A 15,182-nucleotide genomic window follows, 5' to 3' on the forward strand; every position below is an offset into this window, starting at 1 on the left:
AGCGTAGCAAGCATCGAGCCTCCAAGGATGACGGCAAAGGTCAAGGTGAAAGATTGTATTAATTGTGTGGAAATTTGTAAATTATTGTAAATTGTTCAACATAATTATTTCAGTTTTATTTATAGTGAATAATTAATATATTTAAGTAATTATGTAATGTTATACAATATATATATAATAATAAATTATATAAAACATTTTATGTGAACGTAGCTTTCATTTATTGCAAATAAAATATATATATATATATATGCATAATGAATGTCCATAATGTTCATATTGACATCTCATCATTTGACTTGTTAAGATGAAGCGGCTATTCTGGAGACGGAGGATATGAGGATGCCAGATCCTGACACCATCTCACTCGCATCAGTCACCGCCGTCACAACCAATGTCTCCAACAAGAGGTGACCAAAAATGATTCCAATCACAAATCAAATATCATATTCTGTATTAAATTTATGTTGCGTTAAATATTATTTACATGCCAAGAAAATATATTGCTATATTCTAACACTGTATGTTGTTTTTTTCTTCCAAAAATGTTGTAATTATTTTAGATCAAAGCCTGACATCAAGATCGAGCCTAGTGCTGGAAGACCAGTTGATTTCCAAGTACGTAGAATGGCAAAGTGTCAGTGATGACAGACAACAAAGTTTTTTTAAAACAGTAGATGTAGTGATGAAAATGAAGACGTTGTGTTTGTGGTTAGTGGAACAGACTGATAGTTAGAGTGAAGTAGCGGATCCTGTGGATCTTCTGCTTACGACGCCAGTGTGAACTTCATACATTATTTAAGAATAAAAAAAAACACAATACATCTGCTGATTTGAAAGCATTGCACAGAATTGGTAATGAAAAGTGGTACTTTTTTGCCTTTGTTTTTTGAAAGCCATCCAAATACAGTACCAGATATTTGTGTGTAATACTCCACTTTCCAGGTCAGCGTGACTGTTGTAGAGGCCAGACAGCTGGTGGGTCTGAACATGGATCCAGTGGTCTGTGTAGAAATTGGTGATGAAAAAAAATACACCTCAATGAAGGAGTCCACCAACTGCCCTTACTACAATGAGGTATGTTCCTTTTTAATTTAGGATTTTAATATTGTCCTTTTGCAAAATAATGATCACAACAAATAACTGAACTCAAAAAACAAAATCGCATCAAATCAATTGTTCCTCTTAATGGAACAGTTCACCCAAATATGAAAATTTACTAAAAATGTACTGCAGACTTTGTTTCTTCATCAGATCTGTACAAATGTAGCATTGCATCAGTGTCTCATCAGTGGATGCTCTGCAGTGAATGGGTGCCGTCAGAATGAGAGTCCAAACAGCTGATAAAAACATCACAATAATCCACAGCACTCCAGTCCATCAGTAAACATCTGGAGAAGACAAAAGATGAAACTAATCCATCAAGACGTTTTTACCTTCAAATCATTGCTTTCGACTAAAATACGAGTTCATAATCCATAATAACGCTTCCAGTTAAAAAGTCATCTGGTCTGAATCAGGAGAGAAATCAAGATCAAAAACTGTTTACTAGCCGAAACAGCTCTAAACTAATATGTGAGTGGATTTTGATGTGAGAGACAACAGAAAATGTACTTTTTCATTGAAAGAAGTGTTATTATGGATTATGGATTTTAGCCAGAAGCAACCGTTTGAAAAAATGTCTTGATGAACGTGTTTCTAACAAACACACAGCTTTTGTCTTCTCCAGGTGTGAACTGATGGACTGCAGTGCTGTGGATTATTGTGATGTTTTTATCAGCTGTTTGGACTCTCATTCTGACGGCACCCATTCACTGTAGAGCATCCACTGATGAGACAATGATGCAGTGCTACATTTCTACAAACCTGATGAAGGATCTAACTCATCCTGATCTTGGATGGTCTGAAGCATGATCACATTTTCAGCAAATGTTCATATTTTTGGGTGAGCTTTTCCTTTAATATTTCTAATTTAATGTTTTCATAAACTTTGCTTTTTTTAGTACTTCGTTTTTGACTTCCACGTTCCTCCTGATGTCATGTTTGACAAGATCCTGAAAGTGTCAGTAAGTAGCATCAAATATCAATTTTAAATGGACTTTATTCCTAAAAGATGGTCCTTTTCGTTCGTCATTAAACTTGTTTTAAAATGATTTGTCCATACAGGTTATCCACTCTAAGAATCTTCTGCGAAGTGGCACGCTGGTCGGGAGCTTCAAGCTTGACGTGGGCACAGTTTACACACAACCTGGTAACTGGGATTATCATGCTTTCTATCCACCTTATTTTAAAACACGAAATAAGCTATTTTCTGTGAATGTGCAGGACTTATTCTTCATTAGCCACTTAAGATAAATAACTAGAAAAATATTTGAGCTACAAATCAATGTGTTTATGACTTTGATAATAAATTCAAATATGACAAATACCTGTTTGCTATATAAAACAGCATAATGGACTGTTTTTGTATTGGTAAAAGAAATAGAAACAACTGACACCAGAAGCCTGCGCTGCTCTTATGTTAAAAATAAGATGGATAAAGCTCTCAGTTTCTAGACTAGACTAGAGAACTCAAAGACTAGACTTGTGTTATTTTTCTTTGCATTTACAGAACATCAGTTTTTCCACAAATGGGCCACTTTATGTGACCCCGATGACATCACTGCAGGATGCAAAGGCTATGTCAAGTGTGACATTGCAGTTGTTGCAAAGGGCGACACTATCAAAACTCAACACAAAGCCAACGAAACAGATGAGGATGACATTGAGGGGTAAAAAACAAAAACCCTTCCAACATCGTTAATGTCACATGTGTTAAGCATCACTGTTATTATTCCTTACATTGAGCAGAACCTCTAAACTCAAGTGTTCCCAGCATATTTTGAAAGCCCTATGCAATAAATATTTACTTGTAGTAGTATTTAATTCAAATGTGAAATTCTACAACATTGTAAATGCTGCGGTCACTCAGATAATTCCATCCAACAATAAATGGATTATTTACATGTGATTCTATATGCAGAAACACATCTCTCTTCTTTACTGGTTTCTATTTTGTTCCAGTAATCTTATGTTGCCTGAAGCCGTCCCAGCTGAGCGTCAATGGGCAAGATTCTATTTGAAAATCTACCGAGCCGAGGGGTTGCCCAAAATGAACACCAGCATAATGGCAAATGTCAAAAAAGCTTTCATTGGAGAAAATAAGGACTTGGTTGATCCGTATGTACAGGTGCTGTTTGCTGGACAGAAGGTGGGCAGAATTCTTAGTAATGGTCATTTAGGAAGATATGAAAGTATATTACAGTTTAATGCTGGAAAATAAATGTAATCATTTAACAAAACACATTTTACACAATATTCAGAGATTACTACATAATATTTTATAATGCACTAGAAAAATGAAGACAGGAATGACCAGTTGTGTTAAAAACCATGAAATCGCTGGTGAACACAGTTTCCTTTCTTGTGTTGATGCATTTCCTGTTGAAAAGAAATTTAAGTCATTAAGTGGGACATTTTGAAGACCTCGTCCAGTCTTTTTTAATTGTTTACTTCACAGCTATGAACCATTATTTACTACTGGCTAGACAATGTATAAAAAAAAAAGAAAAAGAAAAAAAGTAATCCACTTAAACTACATGCAAAATAAAATAGACATTCACTCTAAATCATATGCTGAAAATGTTTGTTGTCTCTTACCATTAAATTACAAATAAGATGAAGGGAAATGCACGACAGGAACCATCACTATGAAAAAGACAAAATAAAAGACATAAACATAAACCAAAATTCAAAATACAGTTCAGATTTAGCATTGAAACAATTTTTTGTTTTCATTTAATTGTAAATAGCATGCATTGTAGTGTCTGAAAACATTACATTCAGTTCACACTTAATTCCTTTAACGTATATGATTTCCTTAATAAGTAGTCCTTTTAAAAGATTTTAAAAGCTTCTTTTACACAAGGGGGAGGCATCAATATTGTTTTATCTATCCACAATGAAGGGAAAAACTTCAATTCAGAAGAGCAGCTATGAGCCGATCTGGAATGAGCAGATCGTTTTCACAGAGCAGTTTCCACCACTGTGCCGGAGAATGAAAGTCCAGATCCGTGATTCGGATAAAGTGAACGATGTGGCCATAGGAACACACTTCATTGACCTGCGGAAGATTGCTAATGATGGAGACAAAGGTAACAGGGCTTCCTGAACACCTCTGCAAAGCCTGTAAAGGTAATACACTAACATGCAAAAGTCTGGAATTATTAAATATAAGTACCCAATAATTGAATAATTAAAATTAAATATTAATCCTGCTCACAATTTATTTTATACAGTAAAAAAAAAACTATTATGAGAAAATATTACAATTTAAAACATTGTTTCTTTTATTTTCAATAAATGCATAAAGAATCTAATGCATCCTTGCTGCTTGCTAATCTTTATTGATTGACTGATTGATTGCTTTATTATTATTATCATTATTATTAAATATTACTTACCCCAGTGCATCACCCTTTCCACAAAAATAAGCACCACTCTTTTCAGCACTGATTATCAGAAATGTTTCTCGAGCAGTAAATCGTTATATTTTCATGATTTCTGAAGATCATGTGACACTGAAGACTGGAGGAATGATGTTGAAAATACAGTTGCACATCACAGAAATAAATTATAGTTTACAGTTTATTCACATAGAAAATAGTTAATTTAAAATTGTAATAATATTTCATAATTCTACTGTATTAAAAACTCTTAATTTTTTACAAACTTTTGACTGGAAGTTTATTTTCTTTGTTTACCACATGTTGCTCGAGATACTCAGTCACAAAAGCCCTCACTACATTGCTGTTCAAGATCAGTATAAACCCCTTTTCAAATATCATCAAAAGGTAAAAGATTAAAAAAACGATCCTGTTTCTATTGATAGGCTTTCTTCCAACTCTCGGGCCGGCGTGGGTCAACATGTATGGCTCCACACGCAGCTACACGCTCATGGACGAGTACCAGGACCTGAATGAAGGACTAGGGGAAGGGGTTTCATTCAGGGCCCGACTGCTGATCAGTCTGTCTGTGGAGATACTGGACACCTCCTCTCCTGAAGTAATGAGCTCCACTGAGGTGCAGGTGGAGGGGATACCCAACATCTCCGATGTAAGCCATACCTGGGGGGGCTGGGGGGATTCAGTTCAGTTACAGTGAATAATTAATTGTCTTTATTTATCTCCGTACATTATTCATTTAGCAGTAATACTCATAGTAGTTCTTTGTGTGCAAGACAATCATCTACACAGTCAGAGCCAAAGTAAGGGTTCATTCTGCATGTGACTAACTGTTAAAAATTAATCAGTCTGTGAAGAGCTGTTTTGAATTGTTTATGAGCACAATGACATCATTTTTTGTCTATCCTTAGGAAAACCCCCTCACACTGAAAAAAAAATGGTGGTGAAACAAATTTCACTCAAAAGAAACACTCAGAAATTGCTAGTAAATTTCACAATTAATTACAAAGAAATAGCAAGAAGTGCACCGGATTAAACATGAAATTTTAATTAAATGTAATTTTAATTTAATTAACGTAGATAGAATGAAATAGTATTTTCTTGCAAAGCATACTCTGATAGCTTTTATATTTACAACAAAGTGTATTCACAAAAGATTTGTTTTTTTGTTGCTTATATCTAGAATGCCACTGGAAAAATTGAGGAGTTCTTTCTCTTTGGATGTTTCCTTGAGGCAACTATGATTGACAGGAAGATTGGAGACAAACCCTTCAACTTTGAGGTTACAATAGGTACAATCTGTGGTAGACTAGCTATCAGCCTTTAATTTGAGGTCCCCAGTTGCTCACCATTCACAATGCTACTGCATTCTTTTAAACGTTCAAATAAATTGAATGTACTTTTTAATAATACATTTTCATATTTGAATATGAATTACACCAGTTCAATATTAGATAAATCATGCACAAAGCATATGGACTAACTCCTGAAATGTTGCAGTAGATGATAATAATCAGTGTTTGAAATGCCTTCTTTTCAGTTAAACGTTATGTTCAGGTTGATTCAATATAAATTCGAACTCAAACTCATCCCATTTTTACTTCCAAGGATCATTAACTGGCTTTAAAGAAATAGCTGACCCAAAAATAAAAAGTTAGCTGAAAATGTACTCATTCTCAGGCCATCCGAGATATAGATGCGTTTGTTTGTTCATGGGAACAGATTTGTAGAAATGTAGCATGATATCATTGTCTCTGCAGTGAATGGTTGCCGTCAGAATAAGAGTCCAAACAGCTGATTAAAAACGTCACAATAATCCACAAGTAATCCAATCCACTAATCAACATCTTGTGAAGACAAAAGCTGCGTGTTTGTAAGAAACAAATCTGCTTTTAACTTCAAACTGTTGCTTTCAGTCAATCCATAATAACGCTTCCTCCAGTGAAAAAGTGGTCTAGTCTGAATCAGGAGAGAAATCTGCACAAATCTGGCACGGTTTACAATACAAAACAGTCTAAAACAAATACAACTCAAAGACTGAAAATTATTATTTTTTTATTTTATTTTTTGTAACATATAATCCAATAATCTTTCTATATAATATAATCCAATAAACTAGAAAAAAAACATTTTTTTTATATAGTGCACAGAATTGATACACTTTAATGAATTATTCTGGGAAGTGTGTCAGACACTCACAATATTATTAAACTATCCTCTCAAATCAAGGAAACTATGGCAGTGAACTCGATACTCCAACCAAGCCAAAAACAAAGCAGAGAAAGGGAGTTGATGGTGATGACGAGGAGTCTGAGCTCATTCACGGCTCCAGTGACGAGGAGGTGGATGATGCTGGAGATATGACATCAGTTTCCAGCACTCCTCCAATGAAGCCAGTCATCACCGACAGGTTGAGTAACTCAACATGTTCTGTCCTAAAACTCATTCATTTATTTTATTTTGCATTTTGGTGCACATCCATGTGAAATATCCGGTTTATTTTTCTGCAGAAACTATTTCCACCTCCCGTACTTTGAGAGGAAGCCCTGCATCTATATCAAGAGCTGGTGGCAAGACCAAAGAAGACGGCTTTATAATGCAAACATCATGGACAGAATTGCAGATAAATTGGTAATGAATCCATGAATATAGATTGTATCAGGTCATTTCTGAAATATTTATCTTTTTACCATTCTGTACACATTCTTATTTTTGTTACTAATTTTAGTTTCAACCATTTTGTACCACTATTTATTTCATTTTAATTTCATTTTTCTCTTAATAAAAATAAATAAATAAATACAATTTAGGCAAGACAAGGCAATTCAGATGAAAAGGGTAAACATTTTAACTAACAGATGGCTCCATACTTCCTCAGTTGATGAAACATTACAATGAGACAATTGTTTTGTATTACAACTTCTCTGAAATGTTGTTCAAAAATGCAAATGAGACATTTTCTTTTTAAATATGCACTAATTTATTTCCAGAACAGAACTCTAAACATTGGATAAACCCAGGATCAAATTCTCATTTCATTTTGTTGACATTATAGAATATATATATATATATATATATATATATATATATATATATATATATATATATATATATATATATATATATATATAATGTATTGTAGAGAGATTATTGTAATTAAAATCTACAGACACAAATAGATCAAGTGCAAAAATATAAACACTTAAGTGTCTGTTTTGGATTCTTTCTATCCACTGGACTGAAAGCTGGTCTGGAAGCAAATTAGCCCAAAATCTCAAAATTGACCAGTGCATGAAAACAAAACAATGGTTTTGCCTGTAGTGTCTTGCCTTAAATCACATTTACATCATAATTTAAATTTAGTATAAAACCCTGGTTACATTTAATCTGTGAAAATACATTTATATGTTGACATTGCAGTCTGTGTTCTCTATCATTTCATAGGAAGAAGGGTTAAATGATGTGCAGGAGATCATTAAAACAGAAAAAGCCTATCCTGAGCGCAGACTCAGAGGAGTCCTGGAGGAACTCAGCAATGGCTGCAGGTTTATATACATGTTATTCTGAGCCAGTTATGAGTGGTTCTATGGAAACAGTGCTCCATTTGTGCTCCATTTGTGTCCTGTGATTAGGTGCAGTCAGCATTTTCTAAGAACAACTGCACTGGTTAATGTATGTGGTTGTTAGTAAAGCATGCATGATTACTTGATAATTCAGAAGTAAGATTTTTAAATGATTTGAAAAAAAAAGTACATTTTGAGGCACAAATGGCACAATATTTTCATAAAACTTTATTCAATTGTCCATGACAGAGTAATGATATAATAACAGTGCATTTATTATCTCTTTCAGTACCTTTGTAACTTTGGCAAATAATGATCAGAATCAGACTGGGAAGACTAAACTGGACCGGGAGAGACTGAAATTATGCATGCAGGAATTGGTAAAAGCAGCTGTTACTAACACATATTAAGAGTAACTAATGTTAAGATCTGATTCTCGTGGCTTATTTTTGAGTCTATTGCAAGAGCTTGTTGTTATTTTTTTCAGGAAAACATGGGCCAGCAAGCAAAGAGTATGCGATCCCAAGTAAAGAAAAGCAACATGAAAGACAAGATAAAACTGGCACAAAACTTCCTCCACAAGCTGAGATTCTTCACTGATGAGGTAGTGCACAAGACCTGGTGAAATACAAATATGCTTGGTTATGTGGCCGTATAGATTAATTAATTTCACTGTAAAAAAATATTCATGTAAATAATTGTTTTTTCATCATAGCCTCAGCATAGTGTTCCAGATATTTACATATGGATGATAAGCAACAACAAACGCATTGCATATGCCCGCGTTCCCTCCAAAGACATCCTCTTCTCTTCTGTAGAGGAAGAAACCGGAAAGGACTGTGGGAAAGTCCAGACCATCTTTTTCAAGGTTTGGATGAATGCAAATTCTAAAAATGTCTTAAAAACATTTTATGTCAGAATACTTATATTGAAAATGGCCATAAAATGTAATTTTCCATGATGTATTACAAAGACAACTCAAAATGTTTTAACTAAGCTGCCAAAACAGCTTGTGATGAATGTGTCAGTGTGGCTGAATCAAGTTTATTTGCAAAAAGAGCCATGATAATTTCAGTCTGATTTGAACAGCACATTTCAGCACAGATTGCTTTATGAATCAGTCACAATGTAATGAAAGAAAGTGTTATTAAATGATGGAGCAGAGCATCTCGGATATGCAAGTAACAGATATGTTACATCAACTGACGTATGGAATATTTATGGAAAGTGCCACAACTACTAAATTGAAGTGACAACTGCCATCCCACATTGTAACCTACACAGCGCCTCATCGTGAGCCAGATAGTTTTCATAGCAAGAACAAGATCAAAAGAATAGTACAAAAAGCGTCATATTTGCTGGTCCTTAGCCTGAGTTTTTTACTTTTACACAACAAAAAAAGAGTGCTTCAGCTCTTTATCTTTCTGATGAGGGTACAGTCACAAACAGTTGTAATACACTGGGTAAGTGTGCTTAAGTCTGTGCAGATAGGGATGCTACAGAGACCACATTATATCTGAAAGGGGGTAACATGGAGAGTACACATATGGACTGACCAGCAGGGCAGTACTATCTGGGAAGAGTCACTGCAGTAGGTTCTGATACTACCTCTGCTGAGACTGGATAGTAAGCAATTCTGTTAAGGGAAAGACAGAGGTTAACCAATAGGGAAACCATGCCATGGATAAATACACACAGCAAATACACTAGGAAATAAATACACACTGCTTCAGGCATAAGCCTGCCTAGAGGGGGCTTTGCCTGAGTGGTAGAGGCTATCCCTGCCTTTGACGGACCACTTAAGTCCCCACATCCCGCCCAGGAGCCACACATACAGGTTCCAAAGATCTAGATGCAGGTGCCAAATTGTGCCCTGCCCCTGAGAAAGTAAGTCCAGGGAGAGGCTGTCTCAAGGGGCATCAGGTCCAAAAAGTCAGTGTGGACCAGTAGAGCATAACCATCAAGGCCTGCTCCTCGTCCTTGCTGATTTTGCACAGGGTCTGTGCAAGGAGGCTCACTAGTGGAAGCAATAGTCGTAACCAGTACAGGGCCGGCAGTAAAGCCAGAAACCAAAGGCAATTTATATGCCTCTGCAGTCGTGGTCCTATCCAGAAGCCAAGCACTGCATGCACATTTCACAAAGAACCCCAACCTGTTCTGGAGGCACCTGTCATGACAACAACATGCCTGGACACTTGTTCTAAGGGAACTCCTGCCCGTAGAAAGGTAAGGTTTGACCAGGGGCTGAAAGTCTGGCTACAATTCTGCATGATGGTTACACAGAGTGTGCCATGGTGCCATGCCCATCTTGGGACTCAGCTGTGTAGCCAGTGCTGAACTGGTCTCATACACATCAATCTGAACTGTGTTACCATGGCTGTGGATGCCATATGACTCAAAAGCCTCTGAAATTTTTTCAGCAGAATTGCTGTTTTGCCCCTGAATAAATTCAGGCAGTTCAGCACTATCTAGACATGCTCCTTTGTGAGAAGTGCATCTACATACTGAGAAAAGAGATGTTCTGACTGGGGGAGAGCTTGCTCTTCTCCCATTAGACCCAAAGCCTCAACTGGCAGAATTCCAGAGCACCAGGTCAACGTGCTTGTAAAAAAGATCTCGAGAGTGAGCAAGAATCATCAAGAGTTGTTGATATAGATGCCAACTTTTCCTGCAAGGGCACCCTATACAACTTTGGTGAAGACACAGTGAGACTGGTACAGTACAAAGGGAAGGACTTTGTACTGATATGTCTGACCCTCGAAAGCAAACCGAAGAAACTGTCTGTGTCAAGGCAAGATTAGGAAGTGGATGTATGCATTCTCCTCATCAATAGCTGCAAACCAGTCTTTGTGCTGAACACCCATGTGAATGTGCTTCTGCATCCAAATCTTGAACGAGAGCTTGTGCAGGACCAAAATTAAAACTCGCAGATCCAAGATCAGTTGTTAGCCACCACCTTTTTTAGGTACAATGAAGTGAGGGCTGTAAGTAGGGAGGCAATGCATCCCAGAGCTGAGAGGGTGAATGAAGAGTAATGCTTACATAACTCCATGGATCCTGTGAAGGGCTTGATAGAGACACACAAGGAAGCAGTGCATCCTTGAGGTGTGACCTCTTGGCGTGTTTCGAAAGGAGAGGATGAGGCTGAGAGTGAGGAATTATTGCGTTGCTCACTGCCAGACTGTGTAGAGTGTGTCTGGACTGCTTTGCTGTCCTCCTGGAGGGCTGCCTGGGTGACAGGCTGTGTTGCATTCCTGTGTTACACCTCTGTGTCACTGATAAGGCCAGTCACTGAGATGTGGGCATTGAGAAAGCAAACCTTGTCAGTGTCCCGCATCGTAGCAAGGTTGAGCCAAAGATGTCACCCCTGTATCAGTAAGGTGATCATCACCTAACCTAAAGACCTGTGTGGTAACATTAGTTAACTAACTAAGGTGGTAACCTTAACCTTAGTTGGTCACCGTGCATAGTTCCTGCATCAACCCTAGCTCAGAACTACCCTTGTGCACTTTCTTTAGTGCTTTGCCCTGATGGACTTGCAGGATGGCCATCATGTGCAGTGTAAAGGCTGCCTGTCCATAAATGCATCACAATCACACGCTCAACCTGGGAGATCTCCACTTAACTCTTGGTGGCCCTCCATCGAAGGTGGTGGGAGAGGAGGCAGCAAAGTGGCTTCTGGCAGTTTAAGGTGATTTCCAAGATTATGTGACTCCATGCACCTCCAGGAAGAATGGTACTGGGATGGAGCATGGTTAAGTGTCAAATCCTGCAACCAGAAACCAGTCTTCCAGCCATGAATGCTCCAAGTTGGGCGGAAACTTTTAAATAAAGCCCGATGTTCATGGCTGCCAGGGACAGTATGGCCGTCGACTCAGAATCGGGCTCTGACTTTGCAACCACCCCAGAAATGGGAAGCTCAGCAAAGTTGTCATCCGCCGAGGACTATGTCCTCTCCTCTGATGCCGCGATTGACATCTGGTCCTCCCCTGGAGTCCCAAATGAGATGTTAGGACCATCGTGTAAGGATGGTTTTCCTTCTAAGACAGAACATAAAAAAACACCCTGTAATAAAACATGATATCTCAAGAATCTTGAGAGAAGATCTCAAAGAAAGAGCAAAGGACACCACCTTGCCCAAATTTCTCCTCTTTCTTATCCTAAACCCCTCTCCCCTCTCCCTCTTCTCCCCCACCGGGCTCAAGATAATTAAAATTAACTAAGGCTACGTTCACACTGCAGGGCTTAATGCTCAATTCCGATTTTTTGAAAAAATTAGATTTTTTTGCAAGGCCGTTCACATTTCCAATTAAATGCGAGCTTTTGTGATCTCCTGTGTGAACGTGAAATGACCCAGAAGTGAAGAGTACTCAACGGCCAATGACGTCACTCGTTGTTTGCGGAAGTAGCTAAACATGGATGTCAACAACAGTGTAGTCAACAGCGGAGCTCGTTTAGCAATATTAAAGTTATTTAAGCAGCATCGTCCGCCATGGTTGTTGTTTATCTTCTCATTCCCGCCTACTTCAATGCAGAATTATAACGTTTGTAGCGTATCAATGACGTACGGGTCGGATACATGTGACCTGGCCGTTCAGACGGAGATCACATTTCAAAAGATCGGATATGTATCGGATTTAGGACCACATACTCAAGTGGCCTGGGTCGCATTTGAAAAGATCGGATCTGTGTCGTTCAGACTGTCATGAAAAGATCAGATACAGGTCGCATAGGGGCAAAAAAAAATCGGAATTGGGTCGTTTCAGCCTGCAGTGTGAGCGTAGCCATATGATTGTCTTTATAGAATATATGATTTATCTAGTGAATCTATTATTTTTTCCTCTTTTCACAGGGCCTCTGGTGAGATTGTTTTCCAATCTCTGACCATGTGTGACTCTTGGGTCATGCAATCCTAACCAACCAAAAGATCTTCTGTTTTACAACTTAGATTTGAAGATTTATTTGTTCTGGTCTGGGTATTTAAGGGAAAGTGGCAAGTAAGTCATTGGGAGTCTGTAACAGAAAACCCCCGCACAGTGCGTGTAAGTCTCTGCATCCTGGACACTCACATGCTGTGTATCTCTCTGCTGCCATGTGTGCATCTATCACTTCAGATTTATCTTTGAGAAATTAATGCTATGTTATAATTGATAATTTCTGCATTGTTTAAATATTAATGGTCCACTGTGTACAGTACCTGGTACCTGGTACTTTTTTTAAGTACCACCCTGGCTGAGGTTCCAAGCGAGCTGTACATTACCGAAATGTGATGTGGAAACCCTGCTAATCACTGATTGGTTGGAGAAAATCGTCACTTCCTGCGTCATTGAACTTGCGACACTTGACACTAGGTGGTCCACTGGGAAGAAATTTATTTTGGGAGCTCAATGGCAAGGTACATCGAAGAGGAGTGGTAAGTCTGTGAGGACTGGCCTGGTGGAAATGCTCCGACTGTTACCGCATGAGTGCTAACTGTGCTAACCGACCTGTGCTGGGTAGCAGCAATGAGGGTTTCCCCCACCACAATAAGAGAGACCCGAGATCTCTGCATTGCCATAGTCATGGCCTCAAAATGAGGACATGAACCATCCATGAATGATGGATGGATCAACGATCGTGATCGTTAGAGGGGCTAGGAAACGACTGCATTCAGAAACACATGGATGCTCTTTTATGCTGAAGTGCCCAGAGGGGAATCACAGCAATTATTTGTGCTAACAGTAAGTGAAACAGTTGAATGCTGTAAAAGGATATTCCAGTTAAAGAGGGCTTCCGAATTCACTATACTACTCATGAGGTGAATGGAAGAGTGGCTGCTGTAGAGACACAACCACTAGACTCATTTCACATGTGAAGGCACAGCAGCATTAAACAAACTCTTTAAATTTAAAGGGTTGAAGAAGTTAATAAAAAATAATTTGTGAAAAATATATGATACCTTTAATTGGCTTTTCTGAACATCTACTGGATATACTTTAACAACAAGTACTAATTTTCTTTCTTTTACTATATTTTGTCTCTTTTTAGCTTCCTGGTAAGAAAAGCTTTGGTCCTGCAGGGTGGACCGTTCAGGCTAAAACTGAGCTGTATCTGTGGCTCGGCTTGAACAGGCAGCGTAAGGACTACTTGAGCGGCCTACCAAATGGGTTTGAGGAGAACAAAGCAGTAAAAGGGCCTGGCATTCAGTCCTCACCCCCCATCAGCCTGATGTACACCAGTAAGATACCAAAGAACTTATATGAGTGACCTCAGATTGTCTGTGTAATAGTCAGTGATGTTTACTCTTTTATTGTATGCTAATAGTGAAGCAGATCTTCCAGCTGAGGATTCACGTGTATCAGGCTCGCAGTCTGTTTGCGGCCGACAGCACAGGCCTGTCAGACCCTTTTGCCAGGGTATTTTTTTCTACTCACAGCCAGGTCACAGAGGTGAGATAAAAGCTTCATACTTACTATTGACATTTGACCTCTGTGAGTGAATTTAAGCACATGAACAAATCAAAATAAATACTATATGAAGAATATTCTTCACTTTATCTTTGACTTAATTAATTGAATATTGAATGCCATTTCAAACATGATGATAATGAATAAATGTATATATAATTATTAAAACCCTTAATGTTGTGTACGATGAGAGATTGAAAGATGATTGAATCTGAAAATAAAATTATTACCAGTATTTTTTGTATTAATTTAATATGATTTAATATTATATGATACAATTAATATTTGCAAAAATACAGTTCAATTATATGAATTTATATGCATTTGCATTTAATTTAAGGATTTATTTAAATTAAAATTCCACATCCTGTTTCCTACCGCAAACATAAGAGAGAAGAGTTGAATGAGATTATATAAATTCACTCTACATACTTAAATTGACATTAGAATTAAATTTCTATTTCCTTTTTACATCAACTCAAAATTATTTCAAAATATAGGAATCCACGTGGTATACTGTACAGTCTTAATTCAATTCTAATGGTGCAAAACACAAAATCTTTTATTTTTTGTCAGCACCATCAGGCCACAATCAGCCAATAGCACTTGTTGGGCTTGAGCTAAAATATTTACTGAGAAAACTTTGTTTGGTGCTGCTTTACTGCTTGAGC

General features: G+C 37.6%; 1 protein-coding gene across 1 annotated transcript in view; it reads left to right on the forward strand.

Moving 5' to 3' along the window:
* The first annotated feature begins 250 nt into the window (after positions 1-250).
* Positions 251-15,182, forward strand: part of LOC132111959 (otoferlin-like) — a 37,209-nt gene continuing 22,277 nt past the window's right edge. Inside the window, exons 1-19 of the mRNA XM_059519558.1 lie at positions 251-263; positions 308-410; positions 564-618; positions 946-1,077; positions 2,004-2,066; positions 2,167-2,251; positions 2,612-2,771; positions 3,064-3,250; positions 4,007-4,193; positions 4,931-5,154; positions 5,686-5,794; positions 6,732-6,912; positions 7,013-7,133; positions 7,947-8,047; positions 8,355-8,445; positions 8,553-8,669; positions 8,781-8,933; positions 14,093-14,282; positions 14,369-14,493. Of these exons, the coding sequence (XP_059375541.1) occupies positions 251-263; positions 308-410; positions 564-618; positions 946-1,077; positions 2,004-2,066; positions 2,167-2,251; positions 2,612-2,771; positions 3,064-3,250; positions 4,007-4,193; positions 4,931-5,154; positions 5,686-5,794; positions 6,732-6,912; positions 7,013-7,133; positions 7,947-8,047; positions 8,355-8,445; positions 8,553-8,669; positions 8,781-8,933; positions 14,093-14,282; positions 14,369-14,493 (2,397 nt within the window). The remainder of the gene's footprint in view (positions 264-307; positions 411-563; positions 619-945; positions 1,078-2,003; positions 2,067-2,166; positions 2,252-2,611; positions 2,772-3,063; positions 3,251-4,006; positions 4,194-4,930; positions 5,155-5,685; positions 5,795-6,731; positions 6,913-7,012; positions 7,134-7,946; positions 8,048-8,354; positions 8,446-8,552; positions 8,670-8,780; positions 8,934-14,092; positions 14,283-14,368; positions 14,494-15,182) is intronic.

This window comes from Carassius carassius, chromosome 31 (assembly GCF_963082965.1).
Source record: "Carassius carassius chromosome 31, fCarCar2.1, whole genome shotgun sequence".
NCBI classification, from domain to species: domain Eukaryota; kingdom Metazoa; phylum Chordata; class Actinopteri; order Cypriniformes; family Cyprinidae; genus Carassius; species Carassius carassius.